Raw genomic sequence first — 25,226 nt, forward strand, 5'->3', positions numbered from 1 at the left:
ATTCTCCTTTGTGTTGCTCTGCACTTCCACTCTCCATCAAGCCTTACTTAACATGCCCCTGCAACAGCACATGATACTCCTTTATATATTACTGAAGACAGAATCAGCACTTTGCTGAAGCAGCAGGCAATGATAAAATAAAATAAAAAGATAACAGAAAGGTTAGCAAGAAGAAGTTGATTATAAATACTAGGGGCTAGTCAAGTCAACATGACACTAAAGAAAATCCTGTGAGATGAAGTAAATATTGAGGATGATAAGACCTTCTTGGTGCTGGGGGACATAAGCTCTCCTAATGGGAACACGTGGGATACTGAGTCTTAATATGAATGAACAATATGGATTTGCCTTCGTAACTTGTGAACAGTTCCGGACATGCACCTGGTGACAATGGAGGGAGCTCTAATATGGAGTCCCTATTACAATTACAAGTCCAATCTTGATCCAGAAGTAATTTTGAGCATGAGATGGGGCAAATGATAAACTGTCAGAAGAAAGGAATGTCCACACATAAGAAGGGAAGCAATGGAAAATTAAAGAGAGGTATAGTTTGTGCAGTACTGTGGTGGAAGAGTGGACAGACCACATAGTCTGACATCTATGATGTCCAATCTGCTCAGAATGACCCCGAAGAGTGATGGCAGGAATTTTGTTTCCTGTTGTTCATTTTGTACATTTTCTATTGTCCTCCCTTACACTGTTTTTTGATTATTTTTGCTCTCCTTGACTTCTTAGGTTTAGTTGTTTGAGGATGCTACAAGAGTTCTCCACCTATCATTATTTACAAAGTAAACACTATCTTATTTGCTTAACCTTATTCAGGATAACTGAGGGTTGTCGGAGGCAATCAAAGTAGTGTTGTTCATAAGGCAGGGACCATCCTGGATGGAGCACCAGTCAATTGCTGGGCTCAAACCTGCAAGATCTTTGGGAAAGATGTGGGAGAGAAAAGACACACTGAGAATACGTAATGACCAGGCAATCATACTGTGATGATGGATCCAAGAGAGAAGTCGCTCTTAACAGTCTAGCTCTTTTCAAAGTTACTGATATCATTTATTTTCAAAGCAGTTGTCTTAATTCCAAAGGTCACATAAAAATACAATTTCCCTTTGAGGATAAATAAAGTGTATCAAATACCAAAAACAAATAATTGCTTATTGAATTTTTCCTCATTTAGCTGTATTTAATAGAGCTTTAGAAATTAACAACAAGAAGTAAATGAGGTGCATTCGTTGATTAGGCAAAGGGTGGAAATTAAGTGCGCAGATGTGTGCTAGTGTCATAGCATTAGGTTTGTGGTGTCACTGGCTTGTTAATATAATTATTTTGAGCACTGTTTGATTGATTTTTACTAATTAGCTTTTCAGCAGGTGGTTCGCTGAATAATCCACTCCCACCACATGACTAGATGTTTATAGATATGCATATTTAGAGTTTCGTCAAACGTATGGGCTGAAGTTTAGTGTCAGAAAAGTTATTAAAAATCAATCACTCTTGTCCACAAATTTTCACTTTGCAGGAAGAAATGTGCTACCCTGTCCAGTAAGAGACACACAATAAATTGGCCTACAAGGAGAAGCCTGCATTCTTTGAAAAGCTGCAGTCATCCAGGCCTTACATATCTAAGATTTCAGACTTTCAAGTAAATCAAATAATTTAAGGTTGCAGGGGAGGCTGGATGGCAGAAGCGAGTGTGTTGTACAACAAAAGCTGGCATTTGCACATTCTGGAAACTGCTGCAAAGGAAAATGTCAGGATGTTTCCAAATGCAGATGCCCATTGTAGGACCTGCCATTCATTGCACCTCCATCCAGTCACAATGCCTTCTAAACAATTTGAGCTAAGCAGTGCAGATTCTTTGTTTGCACACTTTCCTGCAGGCAGGCTTCGTGTCTTCGCCGGATACATTCCGCCAGCCTTTATCTCCCTTTCCAATCGTGTCCCACTAGACATGGCCGCTCCCACTTGTATCCTTGCATTGGCTCGTTTGTTCTCCTGATCACGTCCCTTCTTACGTGCTTGCATTGAGTAGGGGATTTGAGTCAGTTGGGATGTGTTACTGAACTCCTTTCATTGTTTGAGAGCAAAAATGATGTTAGGAGAAAGAAAAAACAATAATAATAAGAAGAAGAAGAAGAAAAAGAAGAAGAAACTGTCAAATCATTGTATAATCCTATTTCAAGAACAAGAAATGTTTAACTAGGAAGGCACTTAAACAATCAAGATTCAAAATGTACCCATGAATAATGAATTAACCAAGGCTACCTCGATGCTTCTGCTTACTCTTGTCAGGATTTGATGTACTGCAGCAATGTCTCTCTTAGCTGATGACAGTGTCTGTCAGCATTAATGGGAAAGGCAGCCTGTGCACAATCACAGCACAGCAGTTTCACTAAGCAAGTAGCCTTTCTTAAATAAAACATCTGTTTCATAAAATGAATGTTGAGGAGTGAGGAGACTTCATTTTGTGCTATGATTTACATTAAGCATAAGCCGGATGGAGAATGCAAATCAGAAGCCATAAACAAATCAAATATATTGTGGTCTATTGGAAATAAAGATATCCATCAATTTTGATCAAAATACATTTGGCAGAGAATGTATTTTCCTAAAGTGCATGTGAAATATAATAAGGGTAAATTTTCTTTGGTAGAGTTAGGGCCAGTTTAATTTGCTACATTTGATTTTGTGTTTGCTGCATCTGACTGTGCCTTTCTTAGAGATATAATTCTACATCTGTCTCTAACAAGTACATTAGTTGAAAGATAACTTTTAAACCACATTATTAGCTAGTCGGCTGCTTTATTTGCTATATATTACTAGGATATTAAAATTCTTACTCATGCTTTTCCTGAATAGAACAAGCAAACATAACCAGGGATGCATATGACACCCTTCGCAACAATAAAATCTAAATGAATACACATTAGAATAAATAAAATATGAGTTATTCAGTAGTTACTTATATGCCACTGTCAGCAGTGCATGGCCTTATATGTGACAGATCCCTTTAAAGAATAAGTCCAAAAGCATCCCGCCTTTTCTGCAGACACACAAATATCTTGGAGATTTCTTAAAGATTTTGTAGAGCAATGGATACTCACTCTGCAGTTGGGGCAATTCCCAGTAAGAGTGGTCCACATCCAGAGTCACAGCAATTTACCCTTAAACCCCTCCTCCTCCTCAAGCCATGTTAGGCAGTGGCAACAACTGAATGATCAGAGCAGATCTTATATAACTCAACCAGATGTTTCCAGCAATGCTGCAGCACAAATCTCAAGAAAGTGAAGAACAAATGTCTTTACTGATCTCCACCCATGCAGAAATTAGCATATGGTAAAATACATTTTTAATACCTTAATAAAAAATACTTAAAAAAATAAACATTACTTCATCAAACCTGCTTAGTATTATTCAGGGTTGCATTGGGGCCAGAGTCTTTATTGACAGCACTGCCCACAAGGTAGGAACCAATCTTGGACATGGTGACAGCCTATTACTGAGCCCACTCGTGTACACACTGGTCAGTTTACAGATGCTGAATGAGGTAACATGGATTGGGCATGTGGAAGGAAAACCCATACAAACATGGAGAGGACATGCAAACTCATCACAGACAACGACTGGGCATTGAATTCAAAATAGGGTGGCTTGAGCATTGAGAAAGCAGGGGCATTGAGGCTATTATTTTTTAACAGATATTATATGTATATTCTAAAGTTCTTGGATGTTATCCCGGTTTAATATTTTAACTGTCTGTTTTGCCACCAGCCCAAAATTAGTGCAAATATTGTGTGACATTAAATATGTATGAGTTTGTTTAGTATTAACAATGTCTCCAATATTTTTAAATAACTGCCTTCGCTCCTAGACGGGGCAAACTTGATATGAGTACAGCACATAAATGATATTTTTTAAGTGTCATATCTAATGTAAAATATTTGCATAGTTCTTTAAAATGGGCTGAGATATACTGTGTACAATCACCCTTAATGTTGGAATTAATTGGGGAACGGCTTATTGTTATTCCCATTTAGGTGGTTTATTTAGTTGGTAAGCATGGAGGTATTAGCTACAGTATGAAGTAGAGGGTATGAATGTACAATGATCCACATTTCACCTGCTCTGTGTCTTGGTGCTCCTACTGTACAGAAAGATCTACTTTTTCTATTTAACTGCATGGCTACATTGTGTTCCTAATTTCAGGAAGTTCAGTCTAGGGGCCAGTTACTCCCCTTGCAGGCATGAACAGAAAGGTGGATCCCTTTAGATCTTGCCATTAGTGATAATTAAAGAGAAATTGTTGAATCAACATCACAGGCAGGTACCGGGTTTTCACAGAGAGACCCCTCATCATAGGCATTTTCATACTGCCAACAAGATAAGGTAACTCCTTCAGAGTATCTGTCTTTCTGCCTAGCTACAGTTTATAGTCACTAATATTAGCTTATAAGTTTATCTGCTTCTTCCATAGCCATTTTGTTATGTTGGGATTTTGCTAGCAACAGGCAAATGGTAGGAACCAACTCCACATAATGAAAGTAAAAACCAATGCTCCTGAAAAGCTAAAGCTTCATCTGACAATTTACTGTATATGTACAGTATACAGTATGTATGTACTCTATGTATATACATGGTATATGGGTATGTACTGTATATTTATATTCACACATGTGTGAATATCCATCCATCCATCCATTATCCAACCCGCTATATCCTAACTACAGGGTCACGGGGATCTGCTGGAGCCAATCCAAGCCAACACAGGGCGCAAGGCAGGAAACAAACCCCAGGCAGGGTGCCAGCCCACCGCAGTGTGTGAATATATATATATATATATATATATATATATATATATATATATATATATATATATATATATATATATACTGTATATATATAGTCATGGGCACCAAGCATGGATTGATGTTCTGGGCAGGGTGGTTCAAGGTTTCTTACCAGGCCAGCAGACCAGTTTAACGGAAGGACAGATGGAGACCACTCACATGGACTGTTTGTTCCCTCAATACAGTAGGTTGCATTCTCCCTGGGCTACGGTGGATACCCACAGGGCAGGATGGGAACTACAGCTCCGTTAGACATCCCTGCCGGGTTCCATTGGTGCCGCTAGGAGGAGCTACATGAACAGATCATGTCTACCTTAATAAACTTCTGCCTGATCTGAAAGGACATCCTTAATGCTGAAACACCAGAAGTACTGCTGAGTCTGGCATAAAAGGGCTCAGATATCTCACCTCAGGGAGTCAGAGTTGAAAGATGGGGAAAGAAGCTAACCTGGAGGAATGGAAGGAGAAGAAGAAAAAGAGGGAAAGAAGAGAATTGTACTTGGGTGATTCCATTACTAAAGAAAGAAGTTTGTAAAGGTATTGTAGAAATAAAATTTACTTACTCAAACCCAGGATTTCTACTAATATTGGTATGTTTGACGGATTGATGGCTCAAGGGTGCCCCCTACAGGTCACTATATATTTATATATAGTATAGTATAATAGTATATATGTGTGTGTGGGTGTGTGCACATGTGTGTGTGTATCGATGTTGGCATAAAAATGGAAAGAACAGATTGGAAAGTTTTGTGAACCTTATGTGCTTGCTATTTAAAAATCACAATCTGTTTGCAAGTAGAGGAGTATGCAGTTGCTGCTTTTGATTAGTACAGATTCCAATTTAGTCCTGGGTCTTGTCAAGCTGGACAATTAGAAAACTTGACACGAAAGTTTGTGGACAACAATGCAAAGACTGACTATCCAAGTAGCTGTCCCTTTTCTGTAAAAGAATTGTGCCTATAGATCTTTTCTTGATTGGGCTATTAATAGGACATTGTTGAATGCCTATTATATGCCTTTTGATGTTGTTTGCTTCTGCATATCTGTGTTGGTTGTTATGTCATATCTACATTTTAAACAATTATATAAATTCTTAAAAAATGAATTTGTTATCTCTAATAGGTGTATGTTCATCAAGTTCAAAAGTGTATCTAATGTGTTATACAAAGAGAGAGATCGCAGACCTCTTGGAACACAGAACTTGAATTTTAAGAATAAAGAACTTCACTGTGAGATTGTCTCCTGGCCTGTATGAACACTACCCCCATTTCTAAGTATTCACACATTTTCTCTACACAAAAGTCAAAGTCAGCACACCTCAGGTTATCATTTGGATTGTTAGGGTGCTGCAGCCCATGGTAAATTTAAAAATAACATCCACCAGTTTTTTTTTTAATTTGTTTTATCCAATGAAAATAAAATTTACTATGCTTTAAAAGAAAATAGATAACACCCTAAGGTCAAATAATTGTCAGCTCCAGGTGTGACATATAGGGTGTGGCAAAAGACAGAGTCAGAGGCAAAACAGTTACAGAACAGTTCACAGCATATGCCCTTTCTGTGATTTGACCATGGGTATAATTCTCAAAGAACTAAAATATTGGAAAAACTCACAGTTATGCATTCTCCATTGTCAAGCTCTTATATTACCATACACTGTCGTGCTAGTTTTGGGCATTATGATTTTTTTAGCATGAAAACAGGCAAAATTGAGTTAATTTCCAATATTGATTATCTCAAATATGTGAATTGGAAGCAAAAGGTGGAAAGATATAATTGCTAAAAAATTACCTTTATATAGTTGTGTCACACTTGCATGTCTGAGGAACACCTTCCTGGCTCATCCTTTAGTAAGCAATACCACTCCGGGGCAAGAGGGGACACTGTTACGAATGGTACCATCTCTTGCTGTTCCTACAGCATGGACAAGACACCCAATGAGAGGCAACTGACTCCACTCCTCTGAGGGTGATATATTCAAGGAGCTCCTAGAAAGTGGTGTCTCATTGTGGACTAACATTTGGCAGAGACAGAGCTCTACTCCAGACCTGAGAAGTTCACAAGAACAATTACAACACTTTATTTTGCATTACGTACACTATTGCATGCTATTTCTGTTGAAGCCTATCTTGTTAATTAAACAGGGCAACCTGGTTGGTGCCTCAACATTTATTTTGGATCCTTTGTAATATCTTGGATGACCACTATATATACAGGTCAGTTGTCAGGTCAAAATGTTACACTAACTGGCCTGGTTTTATGGCGTCTCTACTGGAAGGGACAGAGTCTTCTTGGGCATTTTGGGCAGAACTAAGTGTCTTCTTTGGTCGGATGCTATGGGGACAAGAGAAGAGAGAAAGTATTGTTAGCACCAGTGGTATTGCTTACCTCCTGACAGTCTATAAAGTGATTACCAGGTGCACAAGCATGACATGATATAATATATATATATTCCATAACTTTAAAGGTGTGCAATGAACTGGCATCACATCCAGGATTCATTCCTATCTTGATCCTTTGCAGCTGAAATGGATTCTGGCCTCTGGCAATGTTTTAGTTAGATTAACTTAGTTTAGAAATTTGATAGACTGTGATCTACTGTATAACCATATTAAACTAATGCCACCTGTCAGTAGAAGAGGAAAAAATAAAACTTCTTTATGTTCATTTTCTGAAAATAGTCTTACTCAGATAAAGCATGTCAAGTTCCTTTCTCATCCAGCCACCCAGTCGCTCCAGGGTATTCTACAGTGCAGTATGAACTTGTGTCTCTCATTTTTTGATGATCATGATGATGGTAATGTCTCTCTTCCACCCTGAGAACCCAATCCAACATCGGGAGGGTTAACTGGGTTGAAACAGCAGCAATATTAAGTATCAAGGCACAATGAGAAGACAAATAAAATCTTAACTACAATAAAAATACAATAAGAACAGCCTAACCAGAAGACACTACAGTATGTTAAAGTAATAAGTCACAGACTTCAATGCTGGGGGCTGATGAGATTTCTTTTTTTGCTGGCAGGTTGATTAAATACAACTACTGACTGATGCAGTAACCTATGTGGGCAATTTACTGGCATCCCAGTGTATTTTTCATGTGGGGAGCAACAGGAGGTAAGGAAGTTTACAGCTCCTACTTGCCCACAGATGTATGAGCTCCAAGGGATTCCTTCATTATTATTCTGTATCATCCATCTGATGAAGTACATCTTCCTGATGTTCCATTCTTTCCCCACACTGCACAATTGACTTTTTTCTTTTTATTGACCAGTTAAGCAAGTGTAAGCCATTGACCTGACCAGTTTAGTTAGTGCAAGCCATTGAAATACACCATACCCTGACATAATTAAAAAATATAACTGTTTTAAGCGAACTATTTCAGCACTAGAGCATAAAATCAGACTTCACGAAGGAGGGCAGGAGTTCAGCCTTTAACAAAAACATTCTGCTTGGCAGCATCCAGGGGAATTCATGTGTGAGATCAATGATCAGTGCACTAGCAGCCCCAGATGATTAATTATCATAACACCCAGACTGAATAAGACTTCAGGAGTTGAGAAGTTTGTTGCTGCGTTAGGGAGTCTGATATTCCTGAATGAAGCTGGCAGTGTAGTTAGCTTGTTTTAGGCTGTTGTGTTTGTAAAGTTAAGCTGGGGGTTAAATCTCAGGACTCCCTTCAGGTGAATTACCGCTACTTACGTAAAGGCTTAAGGTTTGCCGCAGGTGTTCACTACGCATCTGGCTGGCTACATGTAAACAGTATTTATTTCATTTTTTTTGCTGTTTCTAAAAGGCAGCCTGAAATAGATTGGCACCAGCTCCTTATGACACATATGGAATGGCAGCATCATAATAAGTAAGAACCATCCAAAAGAAGTACCTGAGGGTTCAAAGCATGGGATTAACAGGCAGGTGAAGCAAATATGAAGTTGCAAATATTGCGGAATGATGAGAACAGCTTTTGACTGAAAGAAACTGAGAGAAATAAATTTGTTGATGCTGACAGTAGCTGATGTGCTAAAGACAAAGACATTAGTCAGAGGCTAACAAGTCAATGCAGGCTGGCAATTAACTCAATGACATGCTGTAAGCTGGTTTTGCAACTGTAAAGCATTTTGAATCATAAAAAAACAACAGAAACTTACAGGCGTTGGGTCCACATTAGGCTTTTAAGTGTCTTTTGTTGCATTTAAGGAGAACTGGAAATACTGTAAGTTTATCTTGGAAAAATACTAAGGGGGAGCATGTAGTGATAAAGTCTGTGACCAGCAGAGGGGTGTTGTAGCACCCCAAACCTCAGACACCACCACACAAACACAAGTCCTGGGTTGAATTAAATGTTTTATTATCAACAATACATTCACAATGGCTCTCATAAAACACACAATTCCCCTTTTAATCCTTTCTTTCCACTCCTTTACACCTCCAGACGAGCTTTGCCCTTCTTCCACCCAACTCCAACTCTCCCGGATGTGACAGGATGGTTCCTTTTATCTTGGACCCAGGAGTACTTTTGATGCCAGGGCATATCCTGATGGAATTACTTCTGGGTAAATCAGAAGTCTCTAATACCACTTAGCATCATCCCCTGGTGAAACCCAGGAACACCAACAAGGCTGCTGTATGACACCACAACTCCCAGCATGCCCTGTGGGTGTCCACTGGTACAGCTGCCTCCCAGGCTGCTGCCACCTAGAATTTCAGGGGAGCATGTAGCTTGAATAATCCCCCTGTCCTTCTTTTAAGATGGCCTCCTGGCTGGGTAAAGTTCCTCCATCTAAACCTGCCAGGATGCCAGTGTAACCCATTCTCCGGAAGACATCCAATGGGAAGGGACTCCATTCTGGCAGGGATGCCAGTTTGTGCCTGCCGTCCATCACAAGCCCATAAGCAAAAGTCATCAAGGTATACGTAAGAATTTTGAGGAGAACATTCAGTCCATAAATCCTATTTGTTTATTATCCAGATTCTTCTTAAAGATTGTTAAGGTTTCTGATTCAGAACTAGTAGTAATAGTAGTAATATTGTTATGTGTAGAGAGTAATATATTGCTTAATTTCAATCTCTTAAAATGCATTACAGCACATACTTTTTATTGTTTTTCTACAGATTGTAATAACATTATTATAACGATATCTGAAATCAAAGCTTGCTAGAAAGCATACCAGGGTAGGCTGATCTACACATGGGTTTGATATTGAAGAAGGTTATTAGGACTATTTATCTATTATATATCATTTTTTCTAATCAACTGTAATGGCCGTTTTATTCACAAAACATTTTTCATGAGAAATACATTACAATAATTCAAAAGCACATTTTTTTAAACATCATCTTGGGCATCAAGTTGCTGGCTTTTAATCTAACAAGGGTGGTAGATGTGGCAAATGGGAGAACCAGCACAGTACAAAAACTGTAGGCATAATTAACAGAAGGAAGTGCCAGGTAGCCCATGAAAAGATTCCCTGGAGGAAGAACAGAGCAGGTCTTAAATAGTGATAGATACCCAGGGACTCGTTCAGACTTGCTGTTGGTAAAACAAGATTAATGCAGAGGTGCCACTTGCTTTTGTAATGTTTAACACAAGAGGAAGTGTAAGAAGAGTACCTTTAACATTACAGGTATAGACGTATAATTTTTAAGTGATACCAAATGTACACAAAGGTCGAGAAATAACATGACAGGTATAACTTGCACTAAGCTTTACAGAGTCTCATAGGTCCGTTGGTGTGGGCATCATCTTAATATGTATGATTTAACAGCTCTGTTGGCCTTTAAAACATTGCAATTGTGTTGATTTTTAAGTAACATCACAAGAGAGGCCCACTGAAACAAGCTATTTAAGATGGCAGGCTCAGTTATGGGACACCTTCTTGACATGCTGGTGGTACAGCAGACTCTTTTTTTTCTACTGAAGGTGGGTTCCTTTAATGTTGGGATTAACAGGTTGCGTTTTCATTAAAAATGCTATTCTTTTCACACAGACCGCAAACTTTAGGCTCTTTGTTATATGGGAGCATATATTCCAAAGTAAAGTATTGTATAATACCTTCACCTGGAGAAACTATGGACAGAATAGCAATGAAGGCAAACTATTTTTGTATTGAATGTAATCTAAACATAGTATCTTTATCAGAAGCACAGGCAGTAGCACTAAATAAAATATGCAACCTGGACTACTGTAGCTGTAGAAGTTTTAAGATGGTCGTTCACTCCAGGTAGCACAATTCTTCATTACAATGCCTCTTTAAAGGCACACAACAGCCTATGTGATTATCAAATGTAAAGATGAAAGACTACTCTTCTCTTGGTTGTTGTCTGTTTTTTAATTCCCTATCTGTTAGGCCTGCCCATGCTGTGAGTGCTGAGCCATGCCCCTTGTTATCCCTTAAAAACACTCAGAAAATAATTTATATACAAATACAACATTGAATAAGTCAACAGACAAAAAATAATTTTAAAACGCCATCCTAATCAAATAATAATGCTCAAATAAAAACAAACAGGTAAATCTGAAACAAGTCAAGCAATTCCAGTAATGTCAGTTCAGCATTTCAATCTATACAATAAAGTTTACGTAATTCCTCCTGCGGGCACACCTTCATCATCAGAATGGCACAATTAATTTGCAAAGGAAAACTTTGCAGGTTCCAAAATTTTCATCCATGTGTCACATGTTCTATAACTCTGGTTCAGTAACATTACTTATAAAAAGGCTCATCAAATCGATATGCTGATTAAAATGGAAGGCTTATATTTATGGGACACACCCTTGTGAAAAGGAGAGAATGAAAGCAAAACTAATGATATTGTGAATAATACTGTACATCCTCCCTCTGACACTTATCAGTGAGTGCTTTTAGTTAATGAACTGGCTGTGCTACCAGATTGAATTTAAGTAATCAACATAGACCTCAGTGTTAATGTTTGCAGTGCACCATGTAATTCATGTTTCTGTTATATGCCATTCAATATGGGATTCATAAAAGCAGTATTAATGTTTGTGAGGTGCCATCTGTTGGTGTGGCAAATGCAATGCATATTTCTCTGTTATATGCATTCGGTATGGGATTTTTAAAAGCGGTGCTAATGTTTGTGATACACCATCTATTGGAATGACAAATGCAATGCATTTTATTACTAAAAATGTTTGTGATGCATCATATTTTGGAATGACAGAGACATAGAACCTGATGGACACACAGACAAACACACACTAACACTTATCCTTAAATTAAGGTGGATATTGCATCGATCTTCCAGTTTTATAATGGACTGTGATATCTGAAGATTAGCTAGATTTCAGATATGTCTGTTTCTCACTTTTCAATACACTGAGGCCAAACAGTTCACAAATCTGTCTTCTAAGCCCACTTTTCCTACTGTACGGGTTGTGGAAAGCCACAGTCTACGCTGGCAGTATGGGGTCCAGTTCTTCAGTTCTGTACTCATACACACAAGAACACTAACCACTCCAGCATGGCTTTGGAAAGTGGGATGATAAATGTGGAGAAAAAAAATCACTCAGATATATAGAGAGCATACAAACTCCACAGGCTGTGATCAAGACAGGATTAGAGCAGTAAGTTAGGGTTATTAGAGACTTTAATTTGAACCCTATAATTAAGTATCAGATTCATGAGTGAGTGTGCCCTGTGAAGAACTGATAGCATATCCAGAATTTGGTTCTCTCTGCTGCCATTCTTAGCTAAAGGAAAAAGCAGGTTGAGACAGACCCACAGACACTTATCCTTTTATTAAGGTGGGTTGGTTATTCAGCTTAAGCTCCTGTGACTAAATTACTGTATACCAATGGCAATATGTCTGTGCCATCTGCACCCATCATTAGCCAATTCTTATGTGATTTTGGTGGGGGTTTCTGTTGTTTGTTATAATATTTGCATGTCTCTTGGGTTTCTGTAAAATCTAAACCTAGCCTTGGGACAAAAAGTAATTATCTATCTATCTATCTATCTATCAAACCCTTCCCATATATTTGTATATCTATCTATGAAATGCAAATTGATTAAATAACAATGGATAAAATAAAGACCTCAAGTATTTTTTTTTTTGTTATCTTTGTATCAATTTCTTTAAGAAGTTAGATCACTTTGTCTCCAGCCATCCATAAAACAAGTCTTTTTGTCACTACAGGGTGTTTAATAAAAAGACGTATTACAGTAATGTAGCATAAGACGCGTGGACGGCTTGTAGGAAGAGGGAGAGAGGAGTTTAAAAGCTGCTCTCTGCATACTCTGTGAATTGGTTGAAGTGTTCAGCTTGGGTTGCATTTTTTCATTCCCAAACTATAGACACTACCTATGCAGTATTAAAGGACACTGCCAAGTACTCATTTATAGTTTCAAAAATGTATTGGTACACTTAATAAAACTAACCATTAGCATGAAATGTGTAAGCCAAAGAATTCTGTCTGCAAATTGAAAAGTCATAGCCTGGGCCAGTGGAGATTTTGGCATAAAAATTCTGGTAGGGCCGGACCAGAATTTTTCTTTAGGTCTGCAGACTTCTCTAATGTTAACATGAACTTACATAACTAATAATATCTGTCCCTCTTTTCCTAATGACTAATGAGACATGTAAGCCCACACAACATTCTTGTCTCAAAAAATCAAACAATGGGATGCTGGTGCTTGTTCCTCTTCGATTGGCATCAGATCATTATGATACCCTCTGACTTTGTCATAATCTGACAAAAAGTAGTAATATAGATTTAAATGTTAAGTAAAGTGAGAGCTTTGTAACTCCCTGCTACCTAAATGAAAAAAAAACCTTAAATTTAGAATTGAATGTGTTTTAGTGAAAAAATAAGCCAAAATAAAAAAAACAAAAACGCTGACTATCCACACTGCACAACTCAAGCACAAGACTCTAAGGCTGTCTAGTAGCAATGCTAATCACTGTTCAGCCAGCTATGTGTTGCTATAAATATAAAATATTTTCTACATACCTTTTGTTTCTGCAGCAAGACCCTGTGCTGACGTCTTTTTCACAAAGTGCAAGGGACACAAGTGAGGCTTCCTTGGTGGGGTTTTCAGCCCTGTTCTAATCAGTCTTGTGATCAATGAGTTCCTGATATTGATCTGCTGTTTTATTTTTTAATTACTGCGACTACTTTTATAAAAGCAAATGGTACCAGACTTTATACATCTTTGCTGGCTTGTGTTGTATATTCTTGAATGGGGAAAGCTCAAACCAGAAGTGCAAATTCATGATAAAAACAAAATGCAAATTAAAAAAATGAGACAACCCTAATTTTAAAACAGAGAATAAGGGTCTCGAAATATTCAAGCCCCATCACTAAACCGAAACGTTCAGGTTCCACACACACACACGTGCACACACGCACACACACACACACAAGTGTAAAGCTGGAACATTACAGGGCCAATAGAGCTAGCCCATTCAGTCAAAAGTAGGGTGGCTACACCCAGCATGAAGACAAATTCACCTTCTCCACAAAGCAAAATATTTCTGTTTAAAAATGACATTAATCAAATGACAAAATCTTGAAATAAATTGCTGAATAATACAAAGTTTAGGGTTATTATAAATATTTTACTGATAAGTTAAATTACAGAGGGAAACATATTGGTGCCTTGCTGGTCATCACCATGTAGATACACCGCTGGTCTGGAGGTATAAATACAACATGGACATTTCTTAGTGTAGCTTCTCTGCTACAGTGTAGTATACTTAGTGATCTAATTTTCATTTAATATCATGCCATTCACAATAACAACACTGAAAAAGAAGCCCTCGTCAGAGCAGCATAATGCAAGTAAATGTGTCTATTTCAGAATTCTGTAATGTAGTAAGTGATAGCTTGAATGTTGGAAATGAAGTGCATTTTATAAAGAGATACAGTTAATATGGCAGTGACCTGAAAGAGCCTTTCCCTGGAAAAGCTTTGGGAGGGAGCAAATATTTGATTTCAGATAACTGCATATGTCGTGCAGATGTACATGGGTGAAGTAATATCCTATTAGAGACCTTCATCTCTGGGGTTTTTGTAAAAGCTTCTAAAATTAACAAGAAGTTAGTACAGTGCAGACATGAATATGCCATTTGGTACATATTAAGACGCTAATAAAAGCACTGAGAACAATTTGAATGAAGATATTCTTAGGAAGTAAAGAACAAAATTGCAGTAATTGACTTGAAAAGTGTTGTTATGGATGCCCAAAAGAATTGCCAAAAAGGGAGGGGAAATTGTCAAGACAATTGCCAATCAAACAAAACATATTTTAATTATAGTACTTTATTTAACTAATTTAAGAGTTTTAAAAGTGCTGAATGCAATTGTTAAATAACAAAATAAAAGAGTCACAATCCTAAATTCTAAAAATCCAACACTAAAGCGAAGAGAACAGAAATTAATAAACTAAACCAAAATCCTAAATTTAATGATCAAAAATCCTAAACTAAGCCAACAATTTAAAAAAGCCAAAAATCCAGAAAAAAGGCCAACAATTGCTGTTATGAGTGGATTATGTTATACATTTTTTACTGCTTTGTTTTTGTTTTCTCTTGGACTTTCCAGTTTTTATAAATGTTTTCAAGGATGCTGAATAATATACTTTTGTTGTGAATACTTTTATTTGATGACATTAATATATTTCAGTGTTTTTATGTGATTCCATTTGGTTTCCTATGGGTGCCATCATTTTGAGTTTAATGTATTATTGCTAGCCATGTTGCTATGCAGGATGACCAGAGGTCATAATCCATGTTGTCACACGTCACAGGGTATTCATGAAAAATGCAGATTAAAAAATGAGGCAGCTCTCATTTTAAAATAGAGAATAAGGGTCTCTAAATATTCAAGGTCCATTCAAAAACTTCCTGATTATCTGAGTACTAGATACAAATCTTCAGTGGCATAAGCATTTTGTTTATCAATTTTTTGGTTATGACTTTCTTTTCAATTAATTTTAATTATTTGTATTTAGATTGGGCTTAGATTAGTTTCTGAAGTTTGCAAGACATTAGTCTTTGTTTCATCCCCAATTCTTATTCTTTAAAAGTCTGCCCTAACATTTTCTGTGGCAGAGATGTTTAATGCTACCACACCTAGGCTAAGGCAGAAGGTGTAATATATAAGGCTTTCAAAAACCTACTACACATCTGACCATAGCACCTTCAAGCCATGATTTCCAGTTAGTTCTAAATTTGACAAACAAGGCACATAATTGAGAGTAATAGTCTGGGGCAGAATTATGAATACAAGAAAAAAGGAAACACAGCATCAAGGGAGTATGGGAAAATAAAACAAAAAAACACAAATGAAATTAAAAGGTTAGTGAGGCATAGCAAAAATCTTATAAAAACAGTGAAGCTTTGACAAAGCCTTTCTTTTTCTGAGACGGAGAGGTATGGCCCAGGATAGATTTTCTTTTAGATAATAATAATAATAATAATAATAATAATAATAATAATATTGAAAAGTGGTAATCAGTAAGGAAACATTTTAAGGATAGTCAAGAACATATTTGAAATAGTTTTGCAGATTTCAGTGCTGAATTCGAAAGAGAATAGTTTCTTGAGTTGGGCTAGCAAGACTACCATAATCAGTTCATACATTCTATGCTTCTGAGATCCAGAATGTAATGAGTCATTTTACCTTCAATGAAAATACATTATCATGCTGTTTTGTTATACATCTTCAGACTGTAAAGAATGCAGCACTGCAGTGATTATCACTGCTACCTCATAGCTGAAGCAACTTAGGTTTATGCCTGAATAAATGTATGTGGGTACCTTGCTTCTTCTCCTAATGATCATGTTGCTGTTCCAATTCACATCCAGGTCTAGTTTCATTGGCAACCCTACACTGGTCCAAAATGAGTGAATGTGTGACTGTAATGGTTGCCAGCCATATCATGAGAGCAGGATAAAGAAAATAGATGTATGGATGGATTTATTTAGTTGCATGCCTACATAAGCAAAGACTGATCAGGTTAATTTCTCAATACATGTATGTAACCTGAAGTTTTATTGGAAAATCAAGTTACCTACTACCAGTGGGTAAGTGCTGAAAAGTAATAGAATTTACATAAGATCGTCAAGCATTCTGCATGAGACCATCTGATGCTTGTGGGCAGGAGGCTAATGATCCATCCATAAAGCAAAACACAACAATCAGGTCCATGAAGAGAAGAGTCTATAGAGTCCAGTAACAGTCCAACATAATTCTTCAGGCTCATTAAGAAGATGCAGTTTGTCAATAGTGTCAAAGGTAACACTAAGAGTCCAGTCAATTAAAATTACAATACAATATAAGCATGACGAAGAAGGATGTTCAAAATATTAAAGAGATTGTTTTCAGCAATGCGGTAAAGTTGGTCCATGGTGCAGTGTTTTATTAAGCAATTTATCTTCCTCTTGTAGGTGAGCACTTGAGGATATGTCCACAAGGGTATACATGTTGCACATCTCAGATGGAAGAAAACCTTGCCAACCTGAGCCGACAGGAGTTTGAAGGTGCATTTAAGGACTCTGGGCGCTCAGTGACCTCTACCCTGAACATGCAGTATAAAGTCTTTGATGGTGAGTGCTAGTTGGCTGTTGTATGTAAAAAAAATGACACGTAATTATATTTTATATTGTGAAATACAAAATGTGGCTTAATACCAAAAAGATCCATCAGCTGTTTGAGACATACTAAGGTAAAGATTGTACCACCAGGCCAAATACGTGACTTCATTTCTAATCCTGTATCAAGAAGCAATCATGCAGATGGTTCTCCTTTATAGTAATGTCTGCAGATATTTACTTTAATCTTCCTTTTAATCGGGGGCTCATTTTTGTCTCTGATTAAACTCTTACAACAGAAAACAACAAGAGACTTGATTTGCTGATTTTTCCACTTAGCCTGGAAATTTAAAGTGACTTTACCATTCGTGATTTCAGCGTCTTTGATGGTATATACAGTACCTCTTTTTTGGTATTGTTAAGTGAAATGTTCTACACTCAGTGTGAAGTGTGAAATGACCAGTGAACAGTGTGAAATGAAGACAGGAACGAGTTAAATGCATGGTAATGCATTTCTAGTAGTGCATAAAATACACAGAAACTATGAATAACTTAATAATCATATTTGAAAAATGCATTACTTTTATCCATTTTTCCACTTGGCTTTTCTATTAAAGGGTTGTGGGGTGTAAGAACCCATCCTGGCAGTAAGTCCGCATTCAACCCTGGATTAGGTGCTAGTCCATTGTCCATGCCAATGTTAATTAATACAAAGGTGTGAAATATGATGGGTTATAGGGTGTGAGGGGCCCTAAAATGAACTCTTTGGAGCCTGAAAATCTAAAGTGTGGGAGCTCACTGAAAATAAATTTTAAAACATGTTATAGTGTTAGAAGTCACTCAGTGCACATTGATGTGTTTGTGAGAAAGTAGCCAGTAGGCAGTTCTTTAACAGGCTCCATAGAAGGGCCTTTATCTGTACGTGAATAGCAGTTTGGGCAGGGCTTGATGTTTGAGTGATAGTAGCCAGTTTGGCAGGCAAATACATCCATTGACAAGCATCGAGAGGATCTGAAGAAGAGGACTGGGACTTTCAGAGAAAATGTGTAAATAAGAGATCTATGCAACTGCCTATTCTTGCCTTGATCTCAGTCTTTGGCATTGGTAGATGAAAATTTTGATCATGCTGCAGAGATCTGGGAGAGAGATGATGTCAGAAGGGACAAAGCTGTCCAAGGGAGTCGTATTGAGGGTATGCATGCGTGTAAGTTAGTAAATATAGTATGAATATATATATATATATATATATATATATATATATATATATATATATATATATATATATATTTATATATCACTGTCACATGCGGCTGAGGGTGGAGCCCAGCTGGGACACCTGGGAGGACCGGAGGAGGGCTGGTGCCTCTTCCCAACCACGAGGGGGCGACTGCCCTGGGTTTGTTGGTGGCCTCGGGTAGGGGGCTTGGAAGCCCAACCCTGTAGGGGCCTGTGGCCACCGCCAGGCGGTGCCCCGGTGCCTGAAGAACCCTGGAGCCCAGCACTCCCGCCACACCCGGAAGTGCTGGGGGGAAGAAGAATAGTGAGGGCTTCCGGGTGTGCAGCTGGCACTTCCGCCACACGGGGGCGTGTCCATTGATGAGTGCTGGGAAGCAGCTGAAGCCCATCCGGGTTGGTATAAAAGGGGCCGCCTCCCTGCATTCGAGAGCGGAAACCGGGTGGAAGAGGACGGAGCTGGGGAGAGGACTGGAGGCACAAAGGACTGTGAGGCCTGGACTTTGGGGGATCGATGCTGGAGGCACTGGGACGTGCACTGAACTTTTATGTAAATATTGTACAGAATAAATGTGTGTTGGGTGAAACAACGATGTCCGTCTGTCTGTGTCCAGGGCTAGTTCCACAATCACATACACACACACACACACACACACACACACACACATACATACATAAAGAATAAGAGAGAGAAAGAAACAGATAATGAAGCACTTAAACACTTAAAGAGCAGAACTTATGAGATCTGCTCCTCTGCTTACATCCATTGGTTTAGGTATGTGACCCTCTGTGTTTCTTCTGCCACCAAATGAACATTATGAGGTGGACCTGGCAGCAATGTGCAGGTAGGGGAGACAGCAGAGAAACAACATTAGATTGTGGCTGAGAAAATAAACTGCCTCCAGACTGCTTGTTAGAGTGAAAGGGTGCATTTTTTCACAATGTATTAGGCTACAAGCACGAGTGATGATAAAGTGTACGCTCCAAAAATAAAGATCTATGAACATATTGTCATACATTACAACATCCAAGGACAGTATTAAAAATATATTAATATCAACATGAAATACTCAACACTGAAAGTAGAAATATACTGTAAATGAACATTTGTAAGTTTCCAACTTTTGTTCAGCTGAGAAAGTGCTCAATCATATTATACATAAGTAATCAAAGTTATTCATGATAATAATGACGATTACCCCAAAACAGTGAGATATACAATTTCACACTCCCTGTAAATTTCACTTCCAGTAAAAAGGACTTTAACCTTGTCATAAAAAACAGATGCAAGAGTCATAAAAAGGTTTGGGGCAGTCACCCATATATTTCCTGGCTGCAAAAGAATAAATTGTTCACACTGATGTGCACAGAATGGGGTCCAAAACAGAACTGATGAGTTAGGGTGAATATGGCATCTTTAAAGGCTAGCAAGGGAAGTGAGGTCATCCAGGGTGGAAGCGGAAGGATCCTCTTCCATAGGCTCGGACCCAGACATGAAGTCATCAAAAGGGCCGGAACCAAAAGGCTCTTCATTCATAGGTTCTACACCGGACGTGACGTCATCAGAGGGGCCTGAACTGGTAGTGACATCATCGGGGCAGGTGGAATTTCCTGTAAACGGTCTGCAGGAAAGCAAGAAAAAAGGTCAGCGCACTCCACCACCCCCTGGTCTGACATGGAATTACTCTCATTTAAACCCTTTAGCTGCCTCCCATGCACACGTGTGTGACAGCCTTCAAACTCCAAAGATTTCACTGGAGAATTAATGGAAACCCCCAAATTCTGCGAGGTACTTCACACAGTGTCTAACATGCACGTCTGTTAGCTGCAACAAGAAACCAGAATATCAGTAGAAAGCACACAGGAACATGGAGGGATTATTCTGGGCAAGGAATTGAAACTTTGTGGCAGAAGTGCTATCATTATTTACTTGAAAGCAATGACAGTGATTTCATTAAGTATAGTTAAGTTGTGGTTATACAGGTGACTACTGACATCATGACAATCATTTCAAGCACCATACATTATTTTGAAAACAAATACTGCCAGACCACAGAAAAGTCTTCTATACCAGGGGTGTCGAACTCCAGTCCTGGAGGGCTGCAGTGGCTGCAGGTTTTCATTCTAACCCTTTTCTTCATTAGTGACCAGTTTTGGCTGCTAATTAACTTTTGTCTTAGTTTTAATTAACTTGATTCAGGCCCCTTAGTTGATTATTTTTCCTTAATTAGCAGCCAAACAATAATGATACACAAAACGAGGCACCACATGACCAGCTCATCACACAATATCTGAAAATAAAGAAAGGTGGAGGTCTCAATAAGGCTGATCTGCTCAGGTCACCAAAACATTGATGGTGATCTTAGAAAAGACAGAAAATCGACAGTTTTAGAAATGTCTGCTGTGGCAGAATGAGAGCAGCAAGCCATGGAATTAAATAACAGCTTTAATTAACAACAAGGCCTGGCTTCTCATTAAGAAACTGGTTGGAGTAAAATTGATTGGAGTTTGAAGCCCCAATTTAGCTGGTCATCTGGTGGCTCATTTCATATCTCATTTCTTTTTGGCTGTCATTTAATAAAAAAAAAGAATCAATTCAGAGGATTGGATCTTTAAAATCAGGGCTATTAAAATGAAGGGAAAAAGAGTTAATAGAGGTAAAAACTGGGCACTGATTAGAAAAAGGGTTAGAATGAAAACCTGCAGCCACTGTGGCCCTCCAGGACCAGAGTTTAACACCACTGCTTTATACAATAACCAAACAAATGTTGGTTTAACAGAAGGAAAAGCAAACCAAAAACAGCCTTCCTGCCCCATAAGGGCCACACTTAATAGGACTTTCTCTTTTTCTCTGTCTATCAAGTTTGTCTATTCTGTCACTTTGGCCTCATTTTTAGTTTGAATATTCTTTTATGAAAAAAGGCCATTTTTGTCCATATCCAGGACCCATTTCTAGATAAATTCCAATCTTGGGTTTAAGATCAGAATCACCCCTTAATCTCCTGTGGCTGCATAACTGCTTTGTTTACAGGAGGTCCCTCGGGACACTGAGGCCTTTATCCACAGACCCAGTCCTGGATGATACACATGGAGTTTAATGGCACCCTTTTAGACTGGATGTTTAGAACAGTTACAGTCCGAGGACAATAACAATGGAAAACAGATCTCTGCTGGACTTCACCTGCACTACAATGATACACTCCTATTCTGACCTTTATTTTATTTGACCCTCATCATGTGGGTCCAGCTTAAAATAAATGTGTCAACATTGAGTTCGTCAGTCAGCTTTGGACAGAATATGTGTGCCAATATAGTTTAATAAACCAAATTCAAAAATTACTGGAAATTGGAAAGTACTGAAGACAAAGTGGTTAAAAACACAGAACATGAGGAGACAAACACAGGTCACATAATGAGATAGACTTGTGATATCGCCAGCCAGTCTGGCCAGGAGTTAGAGGGTCATTCAGTTTTCAGCAGATTATAAAACAACAGAGGGTTGCTTCACCGTGATCTTACTTGCCTTTTGTTGTCTAAATAAAAGTCGCAGCATGCCTCTCTGAACACAGTTTTGCAGCGGGCTCTGTCAGGACATGTTGTAATGAAAGCTTTGTTTGTCTCGTAGAATGTACACTAGCCTTTGGCTGTTTAAAAGCGGAGATTCAGCATTTCTGCTGCTTAAAAGGCGCACCTAGACCACCCAAGCTGAATGTCTGGCATGGCCTCCAGAAGAAATGCCATGTCTATAAATATGTTTTTCTTGACTACATGTGCTGTTCTGTACGGGTGACCACAAACATTCTTCAGTCCCTTTTTAATTTGCTGTTGACCAAGTGTGTGGCAGGTATAGAATGCAGAATATTTTTCTAGCGGTATTGAGGAGAGACATGGCATGGTGTGGCATTACTGTGGGTAATGCTGTTATCTCACAGTGCTTGGACCCAGACTTGATTCCAAGCTTGATGCCATCGCTTTGGAAAATGCACATTCTGTGTTTATTTGGGCTTTCTCCAGGTTTCCATAAAGTCAGCAGGTAACTCAACATTCACTCTAAATGTGTGACTATGTAGGTGTGTGACCTGCAATGGCATTGCATCCAGGGATGTCTGATTCTATCTGTCTCCATCACAAGTTTGACCAAAAAAAGCAAATCTACAAAATGGACAGATTGAAGAAAGTTCTGTGAGAAACTGCAGTCTAAATTGATTTTTGTTTTTCTTGTACCATACAGTAAAAAAATCTACATAAAGTACAAACATTCTCAAGCTATCTAATTTAAGGTCATTGCTGAGAAAATTAGGCATAAGGCAGAAACCAAAGTTGGTCAGGGTGCCAGTCTGTTGCAGGGCATACTTATGCACATATACCTGGGGCATATTAGAGTCACTATGTAGCCTAAAATTGGGATGTGGACAAAAAAGCACAGTGCCCAGAAAAAAAAAATACACAAAGACATAGAAAGAAAATGTAAACTCTGCACAGACCTTAGCCAGGCATAAAATCTGGCATAAAAAGTCAAATTCCAGCAGCTGGTGCTCTAAACCTAAACGCATCAGCCGTTTATTAGACAAAATATCATTGTAAATGATAAGAAATAAAGAATTATATAAAGGCAACACTTATCATTGTCTGTGTGAAGTTTGCATAGTCTCTAATTTGCAATGCTTGTTTTCCTGGTGACTCAGAATTGGCCCTCAATGAATGAATCTAACTACAACCTCAGAATGGCTGTAATCCAGGCCAGGGCTTGTATCCCTCTTTATACCTGACACTTTACAAACACAAATTTGGATTAAGCAGATTGTGAAGATAGACAGACATCACTCCCCTTTATTTACATGAAATTAATCTTCTGTAATTATATATTAAGATGATACATTTATTGAATGCCACTTAATAGATTAGACACTGAGAACAGGTAGCTTAACAGACTCCCTTAAAGACAGGGATCGAACTGGAATCCTTAATGCTAAAAGTCTAGCAATTAAGCTACCATGATACTCTGCCTACCTAAAGGACATTTTCTGATTTAGTATTAAAATTAGAAATATGAAGGAAGAGATGTACAGTCTTGCTGATTCAGCGCAATAGTAACAAAAATGTTGATCAAGAGAAGGTGAAAGTTGGTAACTGTTTCCTTATTTGAGCTCTGCAAGCATATCTCATTAATAGGTAAGTTTTCTATTTGATCTTATTAACTTTAGGTACAACTTTAAGAACTGAGTGTTTAGAAATTGTAATCCATTTACCTTTATTTAAATGCCCATCTATCCAATTACTGAACCAACATACTCCACTTTAATATGGAGTACAGAATACAGAATATAAACACAGTGACTCCAACACCATACATAAAATATGATATCAGATGATATACTTTATACAGGAGCCACTCAATGCAAGAAAGCATAGTCCTCAGCATTAAATGTGTATGTGTATCTATCTGATCCTGCTAGGGAGGAGGAATTTTTGATTTCTGGCCTGGCCTGGATATCTAATACTGTTCTATATCTGGAACCATTACAGTGCCCATTTTTATAAACTTGAAATCTATTTTGAAACTGCATAATGCTTATTCCAACAGCACTGGGTAGAAGCCAGATTAAGATAGAGACACCACTCCAGTACCTTCAGCATTAATATGGCATATATGAGAACAAGGGTAATGTAGATGCAGAAATTCAATATTAAAGATTAAGAAAGTGAATAAGAATTTTGGTGAGATGTGAAGAAGTGACAGATACTTGGATTATTAGTCTCTGTCAATCCCTGAAGAATTTACAGCATGCAAAGTGTGGAAGAAATTAAATTTGGAATATATTAAAGAAAGAAATCGTGTCCTCAACTAGGATCTCCTAAAGTCAGGAACCAGGCAGGAGGAAACTTGTTCATCACGTCTTTTATTTTCTCTTCAGGAAATGCTTAAAGAGGGGGCATTCCTGTCATAGCAATCTACTAAAGATCAGTGGCCTGAGCAGAGATTATTAGCAAATGGTCACAGAATAAAGAGTGTCATCTTTATAGATAACTGAATTTGCATAACAGTGCTGAATTATTACTTACTCTGATTGGTTCACTAGCTTTCATTCACTCTGATTGGTCAAAAGCCATGGAATGTTTCCAGCAGAACGCTGGAAATATAGCTCATTTCGCTATATTACAGTACTTTCCAATACTTCTTGAGTTCCTGTGTACGTGACATTGGTCAAGTCTTACTGGGTACGTGATAGTCAGCCAACCTCTTGAACCATCACCCAGACCCTTGCTGTTCTTTGTTTTTCACTTGACCTTTATCTGGTTTCCTGATATGCTTAGACTATACTTATTACCCTTTAAACTACGTTTAAGATAGATGCTATATTTTTAATGTGGAAAGCATAATAAACATTTTACATGCAATATTTAAATTAACCCTAAATGACTATGTGACCCCTAAGTCTCATTTTTCTTCCACAAAAGAATCCAAGGATCTAAAAAGGGAGGATACCACAAAGCTAAAAGCTGGAAACGTCTTAAGGTCAAATTTTGCACAAGTATTAGAAAGAACTATAAACGCATACAATAAATTACCAAGTAGTGTGGTAGAGA

The 25,226-nt window shown here is 38.1% G+C and overlaps 1 protein-coding gene across 1 annotated transcript in view; it reads left to right on the forward strand.

Annotated features, from left to right (window-relative positions):
* Positions 1–25,226, forward strand: part of LOC120535250 (glypican-1-like) — a 113,081-nt gene that overhangs the window by 45,503 nt on the left and 42,352 nt on the right. The window contains exon 2 of the mRNA XM_039762965.1: positions 17,262–17,420. Coding sequence (XP_039618899.1) covers positions 17,262–17,420 — 159 coding nt within the window. The remainder of the gene's footprint in view (positions 1–17,261; positions 17,421–25,226) is intronic.

Source organism: Polypterus senegalus, chromosome 1 (assembly GCF_016835505.1).
Source record: "Polypterus senegalus isolate Bchr_013 chromosome 1, ASM1683550v1, whole genome shotgun sequence".
In the NCBI taxonomy this organism is placed as follows: domain Eukaryota; kingdom Metazoa; phylum Chordata; class Cladistia; order Polypteriformes; family Polypteridae; genus Polypterus; species Polypterus senegalus.